Source organism: Vidua macroura, chromosome 1 (genome assembly GCF_024509145.1).
Source record: "Vidua macroura isolate BioBank_ID:100142 chromosome 1, ASM2450914v1, whole genome shotgun sequence".
Classification (NCBI taxonomy): Eukaryota; Metazoa; Chordata; class Aves; order Passeriformes; family Viduidae; genus Vidua; species Vidua macroura.
The window spans coordinates 112,463,933-112,488,364 of NC_071571.1; the positions used below are offsets into that span (position 1 = coordinate 112,463,933).

General features: G+C 36.0%; 1 protein-coding gene across 1 annotated transcript in view; it reads right to left on the reverse strand.

Moving 5' to 3' along the window:
* The window catches only part of PRKDC (protein kinase, DNA-activated, catalytic subunit), an 81,491-nt gene that overhangs the window by 31,953 nt on the left and 25,106 nt on the right, over nt 1-24,432 (reverse strand). The window contains exons 29-58 of the mRNA XM_053986773.1: nt 23,690-23,789; nt 22,615-22,748; nt 21,867-22,112; nt 20,631-20,857; nt 19,741-19,949; nt 19,495-19,627; nt 18,297-18,455; nt 17,938-18,141; nt 16,614-16,799; nt 15,612-15,716; nt 14,479-14,646; nt 14,067-14,194; nt 12,833-13,040; nt 11,601-11,779; nt 10,371-10,539; nt 9,797-9,862; nt 9,276-9,348; nt 8,905-9,053; nt 7,587-7,724; nt 7,268-7,387; nt 6,253-6,396; nt 5,875-6,026; nt 5,181-5,312; nt 4,561-4,672; nt 3,539-3,663; nt 3,296-3,445; nt 2,710-2,883; nt 1,774-1,872; nt 871-1,081; nt 101-290 (exon numbers count right to left, since the gene is read on the reverse strand). Coding sequence (XP_053842748.1) covers nt 101-290; nt 871-1,081; nt 1,774-1,872; nt 2,710-2,883; nt 3,296-3,445; nt 3,539-3,663; nt 4,561-4,672; nt 5,181-5,312; nt 5,875-6,026; nt 6,253-6,396; nt 7,268-7,387; nt 7,587-7,724; nt 8,905-9,053; nt 9,276-9,348; nt 9,797-9,862; nt 10,371-10,539; nt 11,601-11,779; nt 12,833-13,040; nt 14,067-14,194; nt 14,479-14,646; nt 15,612-15,716; nt 16,614-16,799; nt 17,938-18,141; nt 18,297-18,455; nt 19,495-19,627; nt 19,741-19,949; nt 20,631-20,857; nt 21,867-22,112; nt 22,615-22,748; nt 23,690-23,789 — 4,590 coding nt within the window. The remainder of the gene's footprint in view (nt 1-100; nt 291-870; nt 1,082-1,773; nt 1,873-2,709; nt 2,884-3,295; nt 3,446-3,538; nt 3,664-4,560; nt 4,673-5,180; nt 5,313-5,874; nt 6,027-6,252; nt 6,397-7,267; nt 7,388-7,586; nt 7,725-8,904; nt 9,054-9,275; nt 9,349-9,796; nt 9,863-10,370; nt 10,540-11,600; nt 11,780-12,832; nt 13,041-14,066; nt 14,195-14,478; nt 14,647-15,611; nt 15,717-16,613; nt 16,800-17,937; nt 18,142-18,296; nt 18,456-19,494; nt 19,628-19,740; nt 19,950-20,630; nt 20,858-21,866; nt 22,113-22,614; nt 22,749-23,689; nt 23,790-24,432) is intronic.

The window sequence follows — 24,432 nt, forward strand, 5'->3', positions numbered from 1 at the left end:
AAACATATTTACACTTTAACATTAAAAAATCATATGCAACAGAAATGACATCATTCCTACAGCAAAAAGAACATTTCAGAAAACACTGGCCTTGACTTACCACCTTGCTGTGTAGGTGTAAATTCATATTGCCTTTGGGTAGCCCTCACTTGCCCACTGACTGACCCAGAAGGAGAAAAGGATCTTTCCTGTGACAAATTCCTGTGGGTACTTGGAGAAGCCTGAGTCTCCACAAACATTGGTGTGAGCACAGTACTTCGGTAACGCCAGCTGGAATCAACTACAAAGTCCTATGAACAAAAAGACTTTAAGTAGAACAATAAAGATAGAGGCCTTCTTCATTTCTTCATTGAGCAGGACAGCAGAAATTACAGTCCAGAAATCAAAACACTCTCCCAGGTATAGGGGAAGAACCTGACTATATATAAAAGAAACCCCAAACAAACCACAAACATGTAGAAGTTCTCAACAGCTTGGTAAAAAAAGCTCACTAATTTAGACTGGTCAGCTGAGGACAGATTTACAGCTCTTGCACCAGTATTCCTGTTTCTTGACAGTATTTCTCCAGTTGATGGTGCTTCTCTCTGCTACCCTCTTTTTTTAGCATTTCAGTACTCTACAAATCAGCTATTCTTGGTATTTTATTTTAGTTAAATATACTTTAAAAAAAACAAAGTACAATTATTGCCCCCACAAAATCATTGAACTTCTGATACTGTGCACAACTCATAACTGCTGCACCTGTTAACTTTGGAGCACAAAACACTTTGAAAAATCTCCTTCATTATGCCATTCTTTTCTAAGTTGTAACTACATTAAAGAGCAGAATTTGTCACACAGTTGCATAAAGGACAGCACAGTACAATTTACCTGAAATTTGCATTCAGATAGGGGATGCTCAAATATTTTTCTGGAATAATCTGGGCTCTTGCTAGTCATTTCAAGCAGAAAATTTGTGATTAGACTCAAGTACTGTGTTTCAATCTTGGTGGAATAGAAAGAACTTAACAATGACAGCATGCGGTCAAGAGTATTTGTGGGCAACCTTGTCTCATGACTCCAAAAATTCCTAACAATTAATCTGTAAAGGCAAAGAATAAAGTTATTCTTGGTTATTTTCAAACAGAACCAACCCCACCCCCGACTTCTAAAAAAGCCAAGTTAAAAAGGGAAAAAAAAAACCCAAATCCATCAGCAAAAAAACTCCAAAACAATAACAGTTAAGGCCTTAAACTAACACTTCCATGCTTTTAATCTTCCATTGAATTACACTGAATTCCTCATTCATCTACCATGTTCTGTGCCTCATATAAAAGGTTCACTCTGAAAAAATTCTTTCTGTCAAGTTTTTTCCTTTTGAGAAGTGCTATGGATGCAGAAGCACCAAGATCTCCTCTTTCATCATTTTCTTCATCAAAAGAATTTCTAAAAATCCAACATTTAATCTACTGTTGTGTGCTTGTGTATAGCAGGGTCCTCCTTGTTCAAAAACTCTAGAACATGAATGCAGAATTAGGTTTAACATAATGAAACAACCTTGCCAAGGCTTAGAAATTCGTTCAAATGCTTCACTTACACTTGGTGTAACATCATGGCACAAAATTTTATAAATTAACTTACTGGAAGAAACTAAAATGGTATTATCTCAGTGTTACCCTTTTATATTGAAATACTTAAAAAAAACTTCTAAGGATCAACTCTTCTGCTATAAATAAAGTAAGAGAAATTGAGGTATTTTTATTTCAGACAGTTAACACAACACTCTTTACTCACTGCAGTTCAGCATTTTCATCTATCAGTCCTTGAAGCAGCATTTCTTTTGCCACTTTGAGTATCTCCCGAGAATCATCATCTGCTTGACTTTCTGGATCACTGATGGTGGGAGAAAAATATCTCTTAAGGACTTCTCTCAAACAATCCATAGCAAAATAAGAGGATGAGGATGGTGACATAAAAAGGAGGAATATGCCCTCTGATAAAAATGTCAACTTGGCATAAGAACATGAGGTCTTCCTTGCCAAAAATGCCTTTTATCTCCACTACTAATAAAATAAATTATCTAATAAGCTAATTAATATGTTAGGTATTTGTTATGAAGTTTGCAAGGTTGAATCTGTAGAAACAGGCAGAGAATGCTTTTCACAAGTGATGCTGGAGTAAAGATTGACTGTACTTTTTCTTTGCAATAAATGTCCATTCAAAGAGTTATCTTGGGAAAAAGCACATAAAACCCAACTAAGTTAGATAATTCAACAGCAAGCCACTTGTCAAACCAAGTATATGCATGTTCCCTATTCTAAGGGGTCAAACAGAAAGACCTTCTCTATACTACCAGATTTAAGTGATCCAGATCATGCCCATGTGCCTCAATGTATCTTCTACCTAAAAGCAAATTTCTTTAATGTATTAATTTTCACTAATTACAAATTCCAGCAACAAGAAAAAAAAGCTGGAGCATCAAAGTTAAGACCTCTTATGCCATGCTGCTGTGGTGATGCAAAATCCTAGTTCTGGTCCAAGTATTTATCCCTTACTGGAAGTGATAAAATTGTCACCGAAGGCCAGAGCCAGTTAGGCAAATCAGACTATATTCTTCTGACAACTGGAAAAATCCCTCACTGAGGGACATGAAGTTGGAAGACTGTTGCAAACACTTTCACTCTGTCTGTGACAAACCACTGAAAGACAACATCTGCAGTGAACACACACCTGTAATTATCATAAATCCACATCAGGATATCATACATGCGCTGTCGACATACTACAGAAGGGTGAGAAATGAACCCTGTCACTCCAGGCAGAAGCTCTTTAAGTTCTAGAGGTTTTAATTTAGACAGCATCTTGTAAATAATATCCAAACAAACCCTTTGTCTTTCATCATCCCTAAAAGAAGAGGGAGAAAAAAAAAACCCAGTTACATTGCTTTTCTCATCACTGCTACATAGAGAACCAGAAGATTAGTTTATGTTTTAACAATATTTGGTTTTGCAAAAAGGGTTTTAGGTAAATACTTTTGCACTCAGTCTAAGACTAAGAATATAAGTAAACTAATACAAACTACAGAAATTGACATCCCATTGGTGTTTCACCCTAAGGCTATTTTAGGGGTCTTTGCTCATTTTTCACAATGAGCTAACCATCTTAACTCCCAGATTACATTATCTCAAATGTGGGGAACAATGACTAAAAAGTGAAGGTGAATTATAAATGCTTCTGAATGTAAAAATGTTGTGGGCAGCACAGAAAATGTTATCAAGAAACTTGAACTATCCATAATAACCACATGACTACTTACCTATGATTCATGATCTGGATAAAGTCTTTACTCTTTAACTGCAAGTGGAGATCAGGAACTTCTTCAGCCCGGCACATTATTACTTCTAGACAATAGGTTTTCATCACACCATGAAGTTTGGGTATCAAAAAGAATACTGCATTCATAAACCTTAACATAACCAGAAGCCCACAAAGAAAAGCAAGTTATTCTCTATCACTCCTCTAGATTTACAGCCAACATACCATTTAAATCATGACATACCTGTCAGCAAGAGGTGGAAAATTCTTAACAACTTTATTCAAGCATTGAATAAACTTATCATGTTGTGTGTTCTGATGATGCTTCAATTGTTTTATAACACAATCATAAACTGGATCTTCAAGTATCTGAAAATGAGAAAGACATTAAGATAAGGATAGCCATGAAAATCATAACCACCTTAATGAAACATGGTTTTAGTGCTATATTGTTTGATTCTTGTAAATTTCACTAGGGAAGAGCCAGCCAACTCATCTTAACCTTTATGGTGCTTCATGGGTCCTGTACAGCTCTGCCTGGCTAAAACACAAGACTCCTGCTTAAAAAAAGATATTCGTGAGCTTCTTTTCATTGGTTTGGAACACCTTAATTTTGTAGTACAAGTTGCTTAGTGTGCTTATATAAATAATAAACAGCTTCTCATTCAGTACGGAAAATTTCCAACTAATGAATATTAAAAAATTAGAAATTTTTAGTAAAAAGGTGAAAAACAACCAGCAACCTGTAACTAACATCAAAGGAATAAACCTTGTTCAGGAGAAAATTTACACCATCTTTGCTCATTTATTCAAAATACTGCTTATAATGGACCTTGAAAGACTGAGAAAGACTTAATGAAGATTTGTGAAATATGCTCTACAAACTGTGAAAGAACAGCCAGAATGCAATTAAGTGGGGAAAGTAATTCCAAACCTCCCAACGTGCTTTTCTTTTCATCTTAAAAATCTCCCAACTTTAAAACATACCCTGCTAGTGTTGCTGGCTGGCAAAAGCTGAACAGAAAAAAGCCCCAGAAAGAGATCATTCACTGTCAGCTCCCAAAGAGTAAGGCAAAAATTCTACACTTAGTCTGCCCTCAAATTCTTTTCCTGTTGAGTTAGTAGTTTGAATCTTTAATTAATCTGTTGGATAAAGACTGCTGAGTTTTAAATATATTCAATTTTGGATCTGAATTGAGTAGTCATATAAAAGTTTAATATAAAATTAAGACAGGAAAGGTCAAACACAAAATACAGTTCACTTACATTTTCTCTCTCAGCAATGTGTTGAAGAGCAAGTCCCAAAACTTCTGCTGCAGCTGCATAAACTTCTCTATACTTTAGTAAGCCCATGTTGCTGGTCAAAGCTTGAAAATACCTAGCACAAAAGATAGACCTACTGTAAGCCACAAATTTAAACTGAAGCAAAAAATTCATCTGAGCTGCCTAGAGTAATAGTTACTGCTTTCAGAAGAGCTGAATACAGTACAACATGCATTTTCCACTTGCAGTGTCTCAAATCTCTGCTTTAGCAATTCCTGACTCTATGAATTTCCACAAAACTGCAACCCTAGCCCCCACTGTAAAAAAACATACAACCTTCTACATACTTTCCAAAAGAAATGTGGTCTGCAATTTGTAGATAGGAAAGTATTACTATATATATAGATATGATAATAATAATATATATAATATAATTTATATCTATCTATCTATATCTATATCTATATCTATATATCTATATATATCTGGCAAATATTATTTGCCAGATGATAGCAAAGGATTCCAAAGAACAAGCTCTCACACCTCCTGCTGAAAAATTAAACTTGGTCTCTTTGGCTTAAGATTTTTTCAAGATCATTCACAAAAAAACCTGCATTTCTCACCTGACACGATCTATTTCACACTTTGGGTCAAAGGGTGGCAAATTGTTAGCAAGAACAATTCCCAGCAGCTGAATTCCCACTGAATTATCCTTTGTATCAGGGTCTCCACTAGAAAACTTTTGAAATATTAAACTGTTGGATAAAAACACAAAAGGAATTACATACATGAAAACCCCAAAATAGACACACAGTAAATCACTCCCTGTCTTTGTATACAGGGATGCACATGCACACATACAACTCAAAGGGATATTGTCAGAAAACAGTAGATATTTAGCTTCAATGAAGAAGTCATTGCAAAGAAACCCACACCAAAACAACTGAAAAGAGATTGTAAGCCCACAGAAATTCTTGACATGTTCACAAGCATGGCAGATAGCACAAGTCTTATTAAGAGTGCACCGATATTCAGTGATAATATTCAAAACTTCAAATAAAAAATGTCTTTGCAGAAATTACTCCTGCTTTTATTGCTGCTGCTATAATCCTTTACATGTTTTCCCATCTCTCCTCATTTTTCAAATTAATTTACAATCTTTGGAGAGTTTGGTTCTGAAGTTCTGTTGTTCACTGTAGGGACAAAAAGTTTACTATTGCAGCTGAATTTACCTAAATTACTTTCCCATGTCCTTTGATACCTTTCACTTATATTTTTGAAATACTGATAAAGGAAAGCAATTGTCCAAATGTTTACCTGTAAGGTATGGAGAGACAGTTCTTCCAACACTCTATAACTGTCTTTATGATTTCCAGATTGTGCCTGAACACAGCTCTTTTTGGGTGAAATGCATTCTTCATCAAGAATTCAAGCAATCTGTTAGCCAAAATCTCATCCTTAATATTCCCCTATAAAAACCAGGACCAAAAATAAATGTAGTGACTCTGAGAAGACATATATTGTTTTATGAAAGCAAGTAAGTAAACAAGTTATGTTTGCAGTTAATATATAAAAGAATTGTAAAATGTAAAAGTGGACTGATGTATAAAATTATTTAAGAGCATAAAACTGAACTCAGTCATTCTTTACCAAACAGTCCCAATAACAACAAAAATTAATTTCATACTTCCTTACTTTGGGAGTGGCTACACTTGTCCAGGAAAGGATTGTAACTACTATTTCCACTACCATGTAATGAATCCCTTCACCTCCATTATTTCCAGAAACAACAAGCTGCAGCAATGGACCAAGCCAGTGCTTTGCATAAGGCCGGAACACCTATGGAGAATCAATGACAAAGGACAAATTACCCATCTATTTAGCAACCTGTTGTTCAATAAACATTCCTGGTAAGACTGCTAAACCAACCTCTTTAGGACTTTGCTCAAACCCTGAAGGAACAACCATAAACATTTTAAAATAAAAAGCATCCATAACTACATTTCTCACTTTTGCTTAGAATCCTTTAACCACAGAAAGTTAATTATTTCACTAGAGCACAGATAATATGGCTCTCACATAGAAAATCTGTCTGTAAAGGATTTGAAAGAGTATGCCATTCATCTACCCTTCCATTTCAGACAGCTTTACTAAGAAAGTAGCATTAAACAGATATAAAAGTTCTTGAAATAATTCTGAAATTCAGTATTTCTGGATTTGGAATATTCCAGACAGAACCATTATACTTTAAAATCATTGTACGACGTAGGTTGAAAATGTTTTACCCAAGAATGAGAGCTAGAAACACACATTATGCTATCTTAGTATCTTTCTGCAACAAGAAAACCATTTAGCTCCAAGTGTTTCTAAAGGACTCGTCCGTGGCCACTAATAAAACATTGTATTTGCTCCTGTGTAGATGGAAAGTATAATCAGCCCCACCTCTTGCCTAGTTATCAATGAATACATTACTTGTGGTCTCCAGAAGACACATATTGTGGACACCTTCTACTTATAGAAGTAGAATATGAGAGAAAAAGTATTAATAATGGATTCAAAATACTTGGAATCATCAGGAATTTTGGGCCATAAATGTACTCCCTTTTATCACAGCAAACTATTCAATTTGAACGCCCCAAAGGTCTCAGCTGATTAAATATTTTACCCTGCAAGAGTTATACATTTGATATTATGAATAAAAATTACTCACATCCTCAGTATTAACAATAAGTTTTGCTATGAAGAGGCGAATATTTAATGGTACTGATGGGTTTCCTAATTTGCCATGAAGAAATTTCATCCAAAGAGGGAGATCTACTGGAGCTGTCCCCTGAAATTTAGAAGAGATGAGCAAAAATCAAATCACTTCTTGCACCCAACAGGCTTAACAAGCCAAAAAGCCCCAAGCTCAAACCATACAGGTTTCTCTATAATACATCCAAAAAATAAATAAATGAAGGGATTAAATAATGACTCTCTTTTCTTGGTACCATTAATAGAAAAATGCCAACTTTTTAGTTAATACTGGCCTCCTCCACTTTGGGTGTGATCTGGTTCCTCTGCATATGTTTAATCAGAGAGGTCATAGAAGCCATACATTCATGTTGGTTGAATTCATCCATTTCCAGTTCCATCTCATCATTTAAAACCTTGTATTCTGTGGGCTCCTGAAGAAAAAAAAAAAAAAGTGTTACTATGGTTAATAACAACACTGTATTTTCTTTTAAATCCCAATCATACCATGAGACATTCTGATCTTATCTGTGCTTAGATTTGTCTACACACTCAGTGTGTGCAACTGGGAATATATCAGATGTGTTGCTCAAACAGACGCCTCCCAGATGCATGCACCAGATCTGCACATTCTTTACTTTTTGTGCCAACAGATGCCAACTTTATGTTACTCTGACTTTACTACCTGCCAGGACAGGTGTGGCAAATGCTGAAAGCAAGAGGAGTTAAGCTGAACCTCAAAGAAATGAACTCATTTCATAGCTCAAACAATATATTAACATCTCTGTTTTTATGGATGTGTTGTTCCACACTGACCAGCATCTGCAGCAGCTCTCTGTTGCTACACAGAGTAAATCACAAAAGAAAATTGTTTAGTTAGAAATGACAACATTACTAGGCAAACTAGAAGTGTACTTCCTATCTTGCTTAACTTCCTTGCAGCTAAAACACCCCCCTGCTCCAAAACATGGAAACAGTTACTTTCACCAATGTTAACAGCTATTTTGACAGATTGTCTTCAGTGTCTATGATACTTTTACAAGCTTTCTGTTTCATAGCACGTATCTATTCTACCAGCGTTACTGCTGGTGAGGCATCTTTTGATTGCAGAAGGAACACAACTTCAAGACTTTGCTGAAAGAATGGCATTTAATATCTCCCAGGAGCAACAGTTAAATACAAGGTGCTACAACAGAAAAACAAAAATAGTTGTTTGATTATTCTATCCAATTGATACAGCCAGTTCTGTCACAGACCAAATGAAGAAGGAAATGAGGAAATCAGATGCCTAACAGCAAACCATTGGAGGATGTGCCTGAGTGCAGCACAAACCATCTTTTTACAACTCAGGCTGGACTTCACTCACACTACTCAGCTTTAGAAACCCAATAGGGCATTCTTTTTCTTCAGCTGTAGACAGTGGAGAGAGGAAAAAAGAAAAGTGACAGAAAGCAGCTCAAGTCCCCTCCCTCATCTTCCGGAGGAACCTATTCTCAGTCAGGTAGAACAAATACAGAAGACTATAAATTTCTCTGTCTCAACCCCAATAAACGTATGCAATTCCTCAAAAGCTTAAAACTTTTCTTTCTAACAGCACATAAGTCACTAAATTACCTTTCTCCTGAAACGAGTGCTGCTAGCGGTAACATCTTGGGAGCTATAAGAAAAACCTTGGACTCCAGTAGAAAAATCAAATTGACTCATTTCCTCACTCAAACTGCTATCCATCATGTATGATGAAGAAGCTAAATACTTGGGTTCATCTAGACAGGAAAGAACAACAGTTCATTAATCAAGGTAATTTCAAGAAACAAGCTTTACTGCCCACTAAAAATTGAGGGTAGGTGGGAATTGACTGGTAGATGAAATACATTGAACGCTTTTATTTGTTCCTGCTACTGTAGAAGCCGGTGAAGAACACATCAAGGAACACTGTATGATAGGTAAAAAAGCATTTTTTTCATCACAATAAATGACTTTCATACCCTGGCTGGTATTCCCTGCATCCCTGGCTTCCTTCCTAATAGCAATGTACCGCTTCTTCCTTTCCAGAGGCACCTAAACAGCAAGAAATAAAGTTCTAATTACTTAAGTTTTTAAAAATAGTTAATTAATTTTAAAAAATTACAGATCATTTACATTTTTTATTTATGGAGATACCAAAAAATGATTAAAACAATTTGACATGAATGGAAATTTAATATTGTAAATGATTATTATTAATGCTATAGAGAAACAATTTCCTGAATTTTTTATTCCTACAGCCGTTCACTATCAAAGTAAGTACACTAAAAGATATGTTAAAAGTTATGTGCATTACAGATCTGTTCTACATTTTAGGTCTGGATTTCTCTCAGAAAAACGTAGTTTAAATCATTAGAGGAATACTCCATTTTTTGTATCCTCTTTCTCCATATGTGAGAACTGACCTGGTCTTCAGTAACTACACTGTTAAATTTATACCCTTTTTTAATTAGAAACACTAAAGGCCAGAAATTTCACTCACCTCAATTTCAACAGGAAATGTATACTGATGCTTCAGGTCTATCAAATTTTCAAAAATCAGCAAGTTCTGCAAACCAAAGCATGTTTTGAAATGGCAAAATTATAATGCACACAATAACAATTGCTTTGAAAATATTTTATTTCTTCTTTAAAAAAATTCAACAGATCATTATACAACATAGAAAGCGTGGCATGTTTTCTCTTCTATATAAGTACTCTAAAAAGAATTTTGCTACTTAACTACTCAAGAATTCACAGCACAGAATGTGCTCTGTAAAAAGGTCTCTCTTATTCAAGTATATTCCAAGCACTGGAGAAGTTAAACCATAGGGGCTTTTTCTTCCTATTTTAGAAAATTGATTGGGAGTGGAAGGAAAACAGTATCACTACTTCAGCCATTCCCAAACAGTTGGTAAAACTTTCATCAGCTACCACTCCTTCTATTGCCTCACTGGGTAGTTTGTTAGTCTAATTGCACATCATTCAGGTTTTATTCTTTGATTCATTGCCATCAGGTAAAATCACTTTGTGTCTCATGCTCTGGAAGCCTTCTAAGAGCAACAAAAGCTTCTCACCTTTTCTGATTTTTCTGAAAAAAGAAAGCCTTGATAAAATTTACTTTCAGTAAAGACACAGCTGATGACAGCAATAGCACAGTTATATGCTGCACAGTGATACTGTCTTCTCTTCTCCAGCAGCTGACTCTCTCCTGCCATGTTTTCTGTAAATGCATCATAGCACGACCTTAAACACAAACAGGCAAGAAAACACCATCAGAAGTCTTTTATTAAGCAGTACAAGAAGGGTTCCAATCAGAGATCAGTGAATAAAGAACTTCAAGGAAGCAGTATCTGATTAAACCACCTCAGACTTGTTCAAGTATCCTGCAGGCAAATGGAACCAAAATGGAACCATTCAGCAATGACAAAGAAAACCTCCCCAAGTATTTAACAGGAGTCCTTAATGTGAGAAATGTGATGACAGGTAGTGTTCAGATAAGATGAATGGTTTTTTTTGATGCATACATAAATTCCTCTCGTGGTCTTTTCTCTCATGGTCCAAAAAATTATGAATGAACATGCATGCTAAGGTATTTTATGGATTAGCTGAAGAAAATAGTTTAGATGTGATTTTTAAAGGTCTTTGGCACAAAGCCAATTATAGATCTACAAATAATCGTCAAGAAATTCTTTGAAGTCCTCAAAGGACATAGTATTGCAAAATAAAAATCAAAACAGCAATTCAGGCATCTTATTTTTTTCTCTGAATATTAAACAAATTAAACAATACTAATTAACATATATATTCAGTATTTCTCTTTTGTCCCCCTTTGCAATGGTGATCAAGCCAATTACTCCTACTGGGTATGCTGCTGTATTATGAAATGTAAATGAAAATCAATCCCATCTTCTTATCTATCATATAAATACCAATTTTACAATACAGAGCCATACTCCACATAGAAGTGTGAGTATATTGAAACTGAAGTTGTGAAAACACAAATTAAAGGCCAAGAGTCATACTGAAAAGGTAAAATAAATGTACAAGCTTAACAATTTTTTTTTAAAAAGTACAAAAGCAGGAGGCAAAAGTTATCCTAACACAGGATTGTAGTTTATACTACAGATAATTCTATCAATATAAACTCAATATTGTGTATTTAATTTAAAATCAAAAACTATGTAAGAGATTATATCTACCCTTGAACAAAACCATCTTTTGCTTCATATGGCCTACTTAAAAAAGCATGTCTGATCAAATCCTAATCAGAAATATAAAGTAAATAAAATAAACTATGGTCTTACTTTACTAGTGTCTTGGTAAGTTCATTTCCTTCTACACTCATGGAGCCACAGTAAGCTTGGTTAATTTTAGAGTCCTTGGAGTAAACTTCCTCTTTTGAAAGACGCACATACATCACCTCTAGTAGCTTGTAATACCCCATTTTCTTGGTAACTTGTGTATCAAAAGTATATTCATGGGACTAGAAACAAATAAGCAGAATCTCAGAAGGAAATTTCCTGACTCTTGTCCTTTCTAAATAGTTCCACAGTTACTTCAAATTTCTTAGACAGCCTTCAACTTACTTCTACCTTCTAAAATAGAGAAAAGAGCTGATGATAATAAAAGACTGACAGATTCTGAGCTCCTGTGTAGTGCAGTTATTAAAACTGTGTTGACCCATGCTTGTCTGGTGAGCTCTCTTAACTACAACTGGTCTAAATTATTATAAGGATACTGGAGGAAAATAAGCAGAGTACTAAGTGACAGCTCAGCTTCATGACACATGTAAGCAAAACACACAGTCATCATCCTTAGTGTCATTCATGAGTTTCTTTATACACCTCATTTTGGTGCCAACATTTACAGCAAAAGGAACATGGTGTGGGTGACTCTACCTAGATCTTAGTTGTAGTATTTTGTTTCTCTAACTACAACTAAACTTTGGTGATTTCAGCATCTTGCTCATCCTGCTGCCTGTGAACATCTGGACCAGCAAAACCATGGGACTGAAGAACTATAGGAAGAGCAAAGACCTTGACTGGCAACAAGATCATTGCATGCAACTATACTCTTAAATACACCTTTGCAATGACTACAGGTGTATTTCTTTTTCTAGAAGTACTGTACCTAATTTCAGAGCTTCCATTATGGAAGTTGAAAACCTCTCCCACAACGTAGTAACAGGCTACAATTTTACACAGCTTTTATATTTCAATGTTGCAATGGGTTTTTGCTTTTAACAAACCCCTTCAGATATATATGGGCAACATTCCAACTTCAATTTTTACACACAGTAGATATACAAACATGCATTAACTCTAAAGGAACAGTGTGTTGGAGAATAAATAAAAGGTTATCAGTAATAATCAAATTATATAACTGGCACATGCTTCTGTTCCAGGATACAAAAAACTAGAAATCAAACTGTTTTTATCAGTGCTTCATTCAAAGTTAAACAAAATGTACATACCAACATCAACACTTTCTTAGACCCTCCCTAACCCTAAATAAAAAAACAAAATGTAATTCATACCTTTGTAAACCTGGAATTAAGAGTATCCATAGCCTCTACTATAATCTTGCCAAAGAATACTCTCAGTGCATCCAAGCTGCAGTGCCACAAGAGAGTGAGGAGGGACCGATCCACAAATGCTTGGCGAGCAGTATTTGAAAGAAGTTCCTCACTTCGGAACATTTTGTGAACAGTGTCCAACAGTATCACTTGCTTGTCAGTGGTGCTCCTAAACAAGATGGAAATCTCAAGATGGAAACTGTTTCAGCAGACTTCACTTATGTCTCACACCTATAGGACATTTAGATTTTTTACTGACTGCATTCATGCCTTCTTGGGTTATCCTACAAGGCATGCACGATCTTGGCTGAACTACCAAGTATTATGCAGCTCTCAAAAAAGCCCACCTCTGCTTCTTAGTCTGCAAGAGATGGCAAACTTGTTTATGTGTCTTTAATAATTTAATCCGAAAGCAAACATTAACTTTCTCAGTTCCTTTTTACTGAACAATCTAAAAAAAAAAATATTATCCAAATTATCCAGTATATGTGAGAGATGTAGGCAAACCAAAGGAAAAAAATAACTATGGCTATCAAGTGTTCCAGTATTAGATGGTCTCCTATTCTAAATTATTTTATTAAAGCAAAAATTTCAAAAATAGGATATGGTCATAAGGTAAATTATTTTGTCCAGGAAATTACATGCTCCACAACAGTCACTACTCAACAGCCCATCAAAAACTGGAATGTTGGTTTTAGAAGAGATACTGAACACCTCTTCTGTGGACAGAACACGTTTGAGTCTACAGTTTACCACCCTGGAATTATTCAATTATATAAGTGCATTGTTCTATTTTCAAAGGGGTTGAACAAATTAAATCACTGGCCATTTAAGTACTATCAACTTAGTACTTAAGTACTATCAACTTAGGTGATCATGTGGTTATATAGGGATAGCAAATATACAACAAACAAGTATTATTTTCAACTGTATTATCTCAGAACAAGCTTATTTACAGAAGGCTTTCTAAATTTGCACAGGCACTGGAAGTGTAATCTGGAAACAGGTGTCACTTGTTCACACTTTGGAAACACTTTGAAAATTTAAAGACAAAGCAAAATCTGAATTAAAACTATTACATAAAACTTCTTAGTGCAAATCATCACTATTATAAGGACAATAAAATACAAGAAGCACATTTGCTTCAGCAAAAATTCAGTGAGAACAAGCACAAAATCCAGTGGACTAAACCCACCTTCTGGAAATTCTTTTGAAGCTGGCTTGAAATAAGTCCTCCATGAAATGTCTGTGGTCTCTACAGAGGATTTCTGTCATCAGTTGCAACAACATTGGACTCTGAGACAATTCTAATACATCTAAAAACTGAAGAAGCAACACGTAAAACAAAAAGCCACAGTGGATCAAATCACTTCAATCTAATGATGTAATTATTTTTTAATACTGATCAGAAGCAGATGCACAGAAGTATGTGCTTATTTAATGTGCTTCTGTAGATTCAATTTCTGGACAAGAACATAACTGAGAAACATGGAAGATCACCTCATGCGAAATAAGAATCACTCTCCTTAATTCCAGATCCTGTGAAACAATGTTTCCAGACACAGTTCACTTTGTCTTTTACTTATGTATTCATTAAAAATACTGACCTTCTTAGTGCAGTCTACATAGTTATTGTGCTTCAAGGTTCCTTTGGGAAACTCATCAGACCTCATGGGAAAATTGAAAGCTACAAGTTGATCCAGAGCATTCTTAAGGTCATCAAGCTTTTTTCCTGTCAAATTAGTGAAGAACGGAAGAATTATCACTGCTTGGCCCTGAGGAAAAAAAAAAAAACATAAAAAAGATACAGTTTCACACTAAAAAATAAGTTATTCCCTAACTATGAAGCCAGATGAATAGGACTACAAAACAGCAGCAGTGGCTGTTCTTACTGATTCAATGGCTCAGTGTACTAATAAAAATATGTTATGTAGCTGCTTTTCTTTACAGCTTCTGGATCAGAAAACAGCTTTTAACTTTGATGTCACTGCTGAGCGAGAGTTAAAGCTAATTATGGCTGACATGGCTATGAATACTATCTCACTGTTCTTTTAAGCAAGCATTCATTCTCACACAAGTCATTGATTTAATGCATCACCTTGTAGCTAAAGCAAAATCCCAAACTTTGTTTATTTTGAACGCACAGGAATGTACAAAACTCTGCCTAATTAAAGGCAGGCTGGCTGAAAAGTAACTACACAAAACTTCCATGAGTACAAATTTTTTTACTACTTTAGTCTACCAGCATCTTTTATAACTCCCACTTTCAGTTTGCAGTACTTTATCTCCCTCTCCTGACCAAGCTGCATACAGCAGCTACTCCATTAGTATTGGTCTCATACTTGCAGATGTGGACGTTAAAATCATGACAAATGTTCATAATTTGACCTGTAGGAAATGCCACTCCTTGCTAAAAGCCTGATTAGCTGTCATTTCTCAAATGAACACTTGAGAGTTCAAGACAACTTGCAACTGATGCTAATTTTTTCCTTAAAATTTACATTCCTTTCTTCTGAGCAAGGGAAAAAAAAAAAGCACCTTAAACCAAAGCATGGCATCTGTGACAGTGCCTTCTGTCTGAAGAACAAAAAGGATGATTTACAAGTTCTAGGATACTGAACAGAAGAATAAAAACCCAGAAGTCTGTGATTAAAAATTAAGCCAAATAACAGAGAATTTCATGAACAACTAACATTGTAAACTGGGGAGGGTAGGGAAGCTGTTGAAGTGAGCAATTTACCTTAAGATTTAAGCCTAAATTCTGATCAGTAAGTAGACTGGTATAGGTATTAAAAACAGCTGTAAATGCTTCATGATTGGTATTGAAAGAAACTGAAGAGTCTATCTGGAAAGACAGAAGAAACAAAAAAATTAGTTTGGGGTTTTTTTTAAGTAGTTGAAGAGATTTGTATTAAAGTATAATAAAAAGCCCTCGAGCTATAGAATTATTTATTTCCAAAAATACACTGAATTAACAGAAAGCACATACAGAGTGATTTTGGTTTTAAAAGATGAACTACAAAAGCTCCTACACAGTACAAACAAAATCATGTTGGGTATTTTTCAATTAAAAAAATATTAATCTCCTTCTGGAAGTCAAATTCCTAGTGGCCATTTCAGTGTCAGCTAATCCAGCAATACAGTTCACATTCTGTGTCCTAACACATACCTTTAAAACAATTCAAGTTTAAAATAATTAATTATAAAAAATAAAAATTATGCTCACCAGTTGATCTTTGAGTATATTTGAGTACAATTACTTTTTATAAGTTCCTACAAAAATCCCAAGTAGAAAATTACATTTTCAAAATAGAGGGAAAAAACCCAGACCAAAATCTCAGTGTCACAGAAATTAAGTGTTTAAAGTAAAGATAATTCTGCAGTTTGTTGATATGGGTAGAACTCCTCCACTGTGACTTTCTGGATGCCAACATGACAAAGAATGTTACCAGAGGCTACTCAGAGCTCACTCTCTCTTCTTGTACCAGTTCTCCAAAAGGAAAACAGGTAAAAAAAGTGGTAGGAGGGAAGAAGAGCAATATCTAGTAATTTACCCCTGCCCCAAATTCTTTTGTACTCTGCTAATAAAAACACCCAGATTCTAACAATGCTCAACTTTTCCCTTTTTTGCTTTTTTTCCCCCCAAACGTAAAACATTTGACCTGAACAGCATTTCTTGAAAACACAATGTAATCCCTACAGAACCAGAAAGGTTACCTGAAGGTTATAAAGCAGTACTTACCTGAAGAACTTTTGCCAGCAAGGTCAGGACTGCCATTTTGCTCTCAGCAGATGAACCTTTGGCCCACCAGCTATCCAGTTTCTCCCAGTTTCTTAGTACAGCCATCACCAGTTTTGCTCCCTGCTGCTTGCGCACAGCACGGTCCCTAAAGCTCTGATCTAACATGCCATTCAAAATGCTCCCAACCTGATAGGAAGAGCAACAGGTAAGATTCTTGCACCCCAAGAAAAAGGATGATAGAATCATTTCAGTGGTATGGGCAGTCATAAAAATGAAGCATCAGAAATCAATGCTAGATCTAAATCTCAAAAGGATGCACAAGAAAGGTCTCTATCATGATAGTCACTATCATCTTTCAGATACACTTAAAAGAATTAAAGTATTGCGGCACAGGAAACACTAGACAATCATCACCAGAAACAGCCTACTAAGACACACATTCCTCTACAGTCTAACTAAACAGTTTTTGGTATCACCAAAAATGATGCTGCAAGTCTTTCAAACTACTACTTGAATGCAGCATGCCTAAGCATAACGTTTTAGATTGTAAAAGAATCAAATATTTTTAAAGGATGATTCTACTTTGCTGAGTATCTTTTTAATCAAAAGGAAAAGCAGACTTTTGATCTTTTTGACCCTTCTGTTTGTCAGAAGCACTGAAGGAAGACTCCTCAGTTCTAAGTTTCCTTCACCGCACTGAGTTCTATAAGTGCTATAGACAAACAGGAAGAAGTCTGTTGAGCCAAACAAGCAGTGCTGAGACTGAGTACATGACAAAGTATCTCCTATTTATTTCAGCTCAGGAGGGTTGTGGGTCTGTGTGTTTCTCTTTTCAATACTCTGATCTAGCTCCACCCTAATCCTGTGGGCTAAATACCCGTTAATAGTTGGAGGTTGTGTTTCAGTTTAGTTTTATCCAAAACAAATCCAAGTTACATGCTCTGGGACCATTCTGCAATGAAAAGCAAAGTATAGTAAATAGGTCCCTCCTTTGAAAGGACATTTTTGATCTGAGGTACTATGCAAAGACATCCTGAAGTACACAGAGCTCAGGATAGCTAATAGGTAAGCACCTTCCACTCAGTTTGATCTGAGATCACAGAGTAATGTTAGGTTGCCAGAAATCATGACGGTAGCACCAGTAGGTCAAGACAAAAAAAAACCCAAAACTCAAACTGAAAACTATTACTGCACTCTCTTTGAAATTCAACCCAATACACTTTTTCCCCTACTACACACTCCACCTCTAAAAACAATAATAAAATTGTTACTTTTATTGAGTACTCCCTTTTGACTTTATCCTTTTGAAGAGTAAGCCAAATACCATTTGAGGATTGCTGACAGATGACTCCATAAGACGGACTATGATCACATCCAGGTTTTTCAGTAGCTGTTGATTGATGGTTTCTGAGAACAGGCTGTAGAAATACTGTCCATGAGAGAAATTCATCAGGTGGTTCTGTGATGCTCCTGACAGTGGCACAGATAACACTGCTGTGTTCAACAGCAGACTTAATAGCTCCTCACACTGAAAATCAAGGTATGAGACAAGAGTTATTTCAAGGGCATCATATTTCACTTAGAAATTTCTTAGAAAAGCACATGATTTTTTTTTCAAGCTCCCATCCCAAACTTTTTTCTTTTGTTTATTTTAAGGACTGAAACTGGAGAACCACATCCTACCTGCTCATCAATAGCAAAGGCCAGCTGCAGAAGACTGTCAGCTAGTCGCTTACTGCTGATGTCTAAGCATGGAAGAGATATCCTTTCACCCTCAGGTGCAATGCCTTTATAGACAACTGAAAGAAGCTTGGAGCCAACTGAGAAATGAGGCCCTCCATCCTATGGAAATCAACAAAGAAGTGACAGTCAATAAAAGCTGAAAAAAGGCTTCCAATCCATCTGTATAATTAATTAAAACACTTGAACTCCAGATAATTTCCTTATAAAGCAATGCAAATTTACCATGATAAGACACCTTTCTAACTCAGGGACAAGATTTTAAATGAGACAACCCTATTGTGTACAAAGTTCAAACAAACTAAAAGTAACTTGACAATGTTCCAAATATTCTGATCCTACTCCACCTTTTCAGGTTTACTTGACTACAGAAGTAAAATGATTAGCTAAGTCAGGATGGGTGGGACACAAATGGTAAACCATGCAACTCCTTGATTATCAATATACTGCAACCACAGGTCTAGATTTTGTTGATATAGAGAATGGATAGCACACAGAAATTAAATATTTTGTTACTTGTTAGCTTTGCTCAGCCTTGTTACAGCCTCATTCACAAATTCTCAGTCTTTGTGTCTGTTGCACAACCTGTTCCTTCAATTGCCCAAAGTAGAGATTTACTACAATCAGAAACTTAGTGGAAGGAATTTCAGTAATATAGTTTACATCCTTACACTTCAGAGGTCTCTATCCCATTTTCCTGCAACTCAGACCCACTATATTGCTTCTGATCAGTCATGAAATATTCCTTTTCTAATTTCCTTCATCACTTTGAATGGTCCCTCTGTGTAAAAGTTGTCTAAAAAAATGCCTCCTTTATAGGATACATAATCCTGATTTTTTGAGCTTTCAGTCTTAAATGAAGTTAGAGAATCTACATTCCTATTTCAAGAATCTGGAGCCAATCAGAGAAAGACTAACATAGATATAAAGGTTGTTCAAGCCTCAGTATTGTGCTACTCATATTTGTAGAATAATCATAAAACATTTATTTTTGATCCCATTCAACACTAGCTCTTCACTGTTGATCTCATTTTAAACAGCATCATCTGATCTGTTCTCTGTTTTTATCCTGGCATTTTACACAGGAAAAGCTCTTTACAATCTACAAATGTTCACTATTCTTTTCTGTATTAACAATTACCTGACCATGAAGAACAGAATGAAGCAGGCCAGATTTCTGGAGCTGCTTGCAGGCAGAAAGGACAGCACTAAACCTAACTTGATCCAAACGTGCCTCTGAATTAAACAGATCAACAGAACAAAGGTCCTCAAGGCTACAGGAAAGAGAAGGAATAATGTTACATTAGTGCACCCACAGACAACATTATTTACTTTCCATGGTGAGGGTTTGTTCTGGACTCATGCTTACCAGAAAGCCCCTACTTACCTCTGTGCTGTGATTCTTTCTTTTATGCACAATGTCAAAGATTCCTGATAGGGAGATTTCATCAGTGCTTTCATGAGTCTTACTGAGATATCTGGAAGGTTTTTCATTACTTGCACATCAGCTGTGTTAAAGCCTATGTTTGATGGATCACACACTGTCATCACCACAAGTTCTATAAACTTTGCATTTAGCAGTTCCTTCTCAAGCAGCTAGAAAGAAAAAAAATTAAAACAAAACCTTGAAAAATTCATTCAGATTTCTCTATTTAATTTTTCATAACTTGTCATTAATCCTATCTCAAATGAAACCAAACATGAAACAGTACCTATTCTTGCTGATTTTCTCTATTGAAATGTCTGACTTTCAAACATTTATGCGAATGCACAGAAATTAGGTATCTATAAACATAAACATAGAATGCATGCTATCCCACCAAACTGCAAGTTAGAGCTTTTAAACCACATAGGCCTGTTTCAGTCTTGTCTATACACCTGTAAATCCTGATGCACATCTCTGTACACACTATCAGAGATTTGCTGACGAGACAATCACAGTCTCAGAACTAAACCTGAGAGTGTAAATTTCCTAAGAGACTCATAAGTATTATACCTTATATAATTAAATTTGGCTCATATTGCATCAAATAGAGAAACCAATAGAGAGATCAAAAAAGAAAGGCAAATAGAGAAACCTGAATATCTATACTAAATTCAAGAAAGGCAGATAATGTCAATTCTTTCTGTCTTTTAAGCAGCTACCACCTCCACGCATTTAATGCCATCAGGAATCATACAGGAAATATTCACTGCAAGTACTCCATCTACAGAACACATATATTTAGCTACATATAAAATTTGTATCTTTTATCCAGTACAAATTTCACAGCCTACCTTCCAGAAATCCTGCTGGCACATTTCCAGGATGATGGTGACAAACTCCATGATCCGGACTATAATGGTGCACTTGCTGTAGTTGTACGTGTCCTTTTCCTGAGGACTGAACATGCTGCCTTTCAAACTGCTATCAAAGCATTGCTCTGCTGCATGGATATCATGCAAAGCAAGAGTGTCCAGGAAGAACTGCACAGCTTTCAAGAACGAGGAACTTTTATTTACACCTAGAAAGAATTACACTAAGTTGAAATGATATTGTGTCATGCTTGGAAGAAAACAATCAAACTGAGATGACAAACAGGAAGAGGCACATCTCACACCAGTGTTTTCTGAAAGCTCTATGCCACTTCTAAATATTACCATTCTGGGCAATAGAATAATAAGACAGCATTGTACTTAGTGATCACTCCAGGAACTAACCACTACAAGCACTTATTAACAATGATGATGATTTAGGCTTATGTAATAAAACAGATAAAAATTTCAAATCCCTTGTTTTGAATGACTTAGCCCTATGCTAGCTGCATCCAACAATGATTATACAGTATTGTTTGAAATCAAGACAGACCTAACACTGACAGACAGACCACCTGCAACTTGTACAAGACTATAAATCTGTAATATCGCTGAACAAAAGCATTTTGTTTAAACTTGTAAGAATAATTGAAAGAAAAACCTTTTGGGAGACCCAGTGGCTACACAAGGTGTTATTATTTCACCTGACCAAAATTCAAACATGGCTTTTGGATCTGATGCAGTTGATGCATCAGGAACTGAAGAAAGGTAACATGTACGGGACTTGAAGTGAAAAAGTGCCTTCTTTCATTGTTTTCTGATAGCTTCCTCAAGATATTCATCAACAGCAGGTAAAAAGATTTAGAAGAATGTCAAGAAAAATATGATAAAAACCTATTGCTTTTCTGTGCAGTGGAAAATTAGTTGTACAGAATAACTTTTGAAGATGAGATGGACTAAAAGGAGTTGCTGGTAAGTGCATGACAAAGAAATGCAAAGATGTATTTCTAGGGCTAAAAGGAAATATTTTCAGATACATAGTACTCCATAAAAAAACCCCCATCCCATTATAACTATCACTGGAAAACTTTGGGAGAGTTTGCAAAACCATCTATTCTACATTTGAGAAAAGAGCTTAAATTTCAAGTTAAGAACTCATCTTGGGTGGGCTTTGTGTAACACACATGAATGAACTTAATGCAACAGTTAATCACTCACCTAGTACTTCATTAAGTTTGATCATCTGCAGCTCAAAGAATGTATTGTAGCAATCCAGTGCTGCTAAGAACATGTCCATCCACTGCATGACAGCCTGTAAACTGAAGGGTTCCTGCATGCCATGGAGAGTTGGCTGAGAAAGGATCCCAGATGGACTTTTGGCATCAGTGCCACCTCCTTCAAATTTGCTAATGAGGAAAGAGTTTTTTAGAGTATCAGCCAGCCAAGAAGATGGAGACTTGTTTCCTGACAGAAATAGAAACAGAAATATAAATTTTCTAGGAGAAACACATTTCAAACTAGCAAGGAACTAGAGGCAAATGAACTAACAACTTTGTGATTTAAACTGGGTCTTCTAGCAGAGGAGGTATTGATTCTAGTTTAGCCTTGGTCACATTCCTAAAATTCCCACATTTCAATGCCTTCCATAAGGAAGAGGCCAATTTTTAAGACACTCATAGTTCCCCATCAACAAAATTTCACTTTTTTTTAGCTGGATACACAACAGCAGTTTTGGGCCTGGAAGTCAGTCTGCAACAAAAGCCTCTTCTATGCCCAAAAATATCCCTCAAACCCTGAGGTTCTCACAGTACCAAATTTACAATCTAAGCAACAACTCAATCTCTATTCAACAACGCTGAGTGGACAGATATTTACTTGTAGTTAATACCTTGCATAGAAAACACAGAGGGAAGGCATGCACAGAATATAGAAAGCAAAGATAACAGTCCACTGTGACTTAAAATACCTGGTAACAAAGGAACAAATTCATAGAAGAGCTCCATGGCTTTATGTCGGCACTCTGTCTGAGGTCGTCCACACTGCACTAAGAGCCACATAGCAATGTCCTGAAGACACACAGATTTAGTAGCTGGGAATCCCCTGCACAAAAATATTAGGGGTTAACAGTCCTTTTGGCATCTATCAAGAAGCAATAGTCTCCCAGTTGAAAAAAAATCAAAATGTTCCATGAGCACTATGAATCCCTTTTATCTATCAAACCACCACTCATCTGCACTACCTGAAAGTGTTCTTCCACCATCATGTCTGGCACTGCTCTCCCTTCTCCTTGATCTACTTGGGATCCCAAAGCACAGTCCTTGTGGAAAACAATTTTAAATGTAGAAGCAGGTATCTTCCCTTCTCTTTGTAAACTCAAAGAGGGAAAATGGGGATTAAAGTTTACATAAGCCTGCACAGTTTTTCTCCATCCCCATAATAATCTCATCTCATAACTTATCAAATGCCACACCAGTGACCCAAATCTAAACTCCACTTGCCAGTTTCTTTAAGGTCACATGATAATTTGAGTAAAAAGGCAACTAATGAGATCTCCAATCCAACCTCCTGATCAAATCAGGGTCAGCTAGGTCACTCAGAGCTTCATCCATCCTCATACTGAATCCATTTTTGCTTCTTTTATCTTTTTTGTTTCCCTTCTTTAATTTCTGATCATCCTGTTGCAGCTTGTCCTGCTTCTGGTGACATTTAGCAACAGTAAGAATGGCTTTGGAGGAATTTCCTCCAAGTGCTTTGTAGCACCAGTGCTAATGTTATTATATACACTGCTGTGAGGGAAACATGCTCTTTACTTCTGCCTCTTCTTGCTAAACTAAATCAAGTTCACCATGCTGGAATAAAGAATCATGCTCCTCTCATATTACGTCCAGTGTTTTCCCCCCAGTGCTTCAACAGACAACATCAGGAGGTCTGGATCAGCAATTGTCATAGGATGAAATCCTCATTCAGAATCCCAAGCATTTAATGGAACTACTGATCACGTTTATTAAAATGTAAGATGGAAATAAATGCAAATAGCTGACCGTGGCACCCGCCGTTTTCCTTCCTTGTTCAGAGAAGGTGCTTTATGCTTGATTATGCGCTTCAGGTGATCAATAGCATCACAGCACTGTTGGGCAGTACCTGTTGGAGAGAGGGAATTGACAGCTCTAAAAAAATGCCAGTAATTTGGTTAAATGAATTGAGATAGCACTGTAGACATGGTGCAAGAGACTTGTACAGATGATAATGTCTACCAGCTCAACTATTCTGTGCTCCTATAGTACATTTTTCAAAGGTGCAGAACAAAATCACAAAACACCAGACATGCCAGCTTGGCCTGAGCGAAGCTTGAGGCCTTTGGTAGAAAACTGTGCATTCTACTTTCTGTGATCATGCTTAGAGAAACTGTAAAATTTTCCCATATGAGTAATTCTTCTGGGACACTTCTACCATATCCTGAACTCCTCCTGTGAAAGAAATTAAGTTTTGTTACACCAACTTTTGGCTTTATGTTCTAATTACTATTAATTGATGAAAGGGCATGAAAAAAAAAAAGAGAGAGAAAAGTAGATTTACTGAAGAATCATTATTACTGTGAAAGAGGTCAAAGGCTCTTCATAAAACTACATACTATTGTAAAGAATGACAAGACAATGAGGAAAAGGTATCCCAGAAGAGTGGAAATATTCCATAGGTATATCAAAATGACAATTTTTGGAGCATTTGTTTGTTATATAAGAATAGACTGATTCTCATCAAGCTACATTTTTTTACAACATTTAAC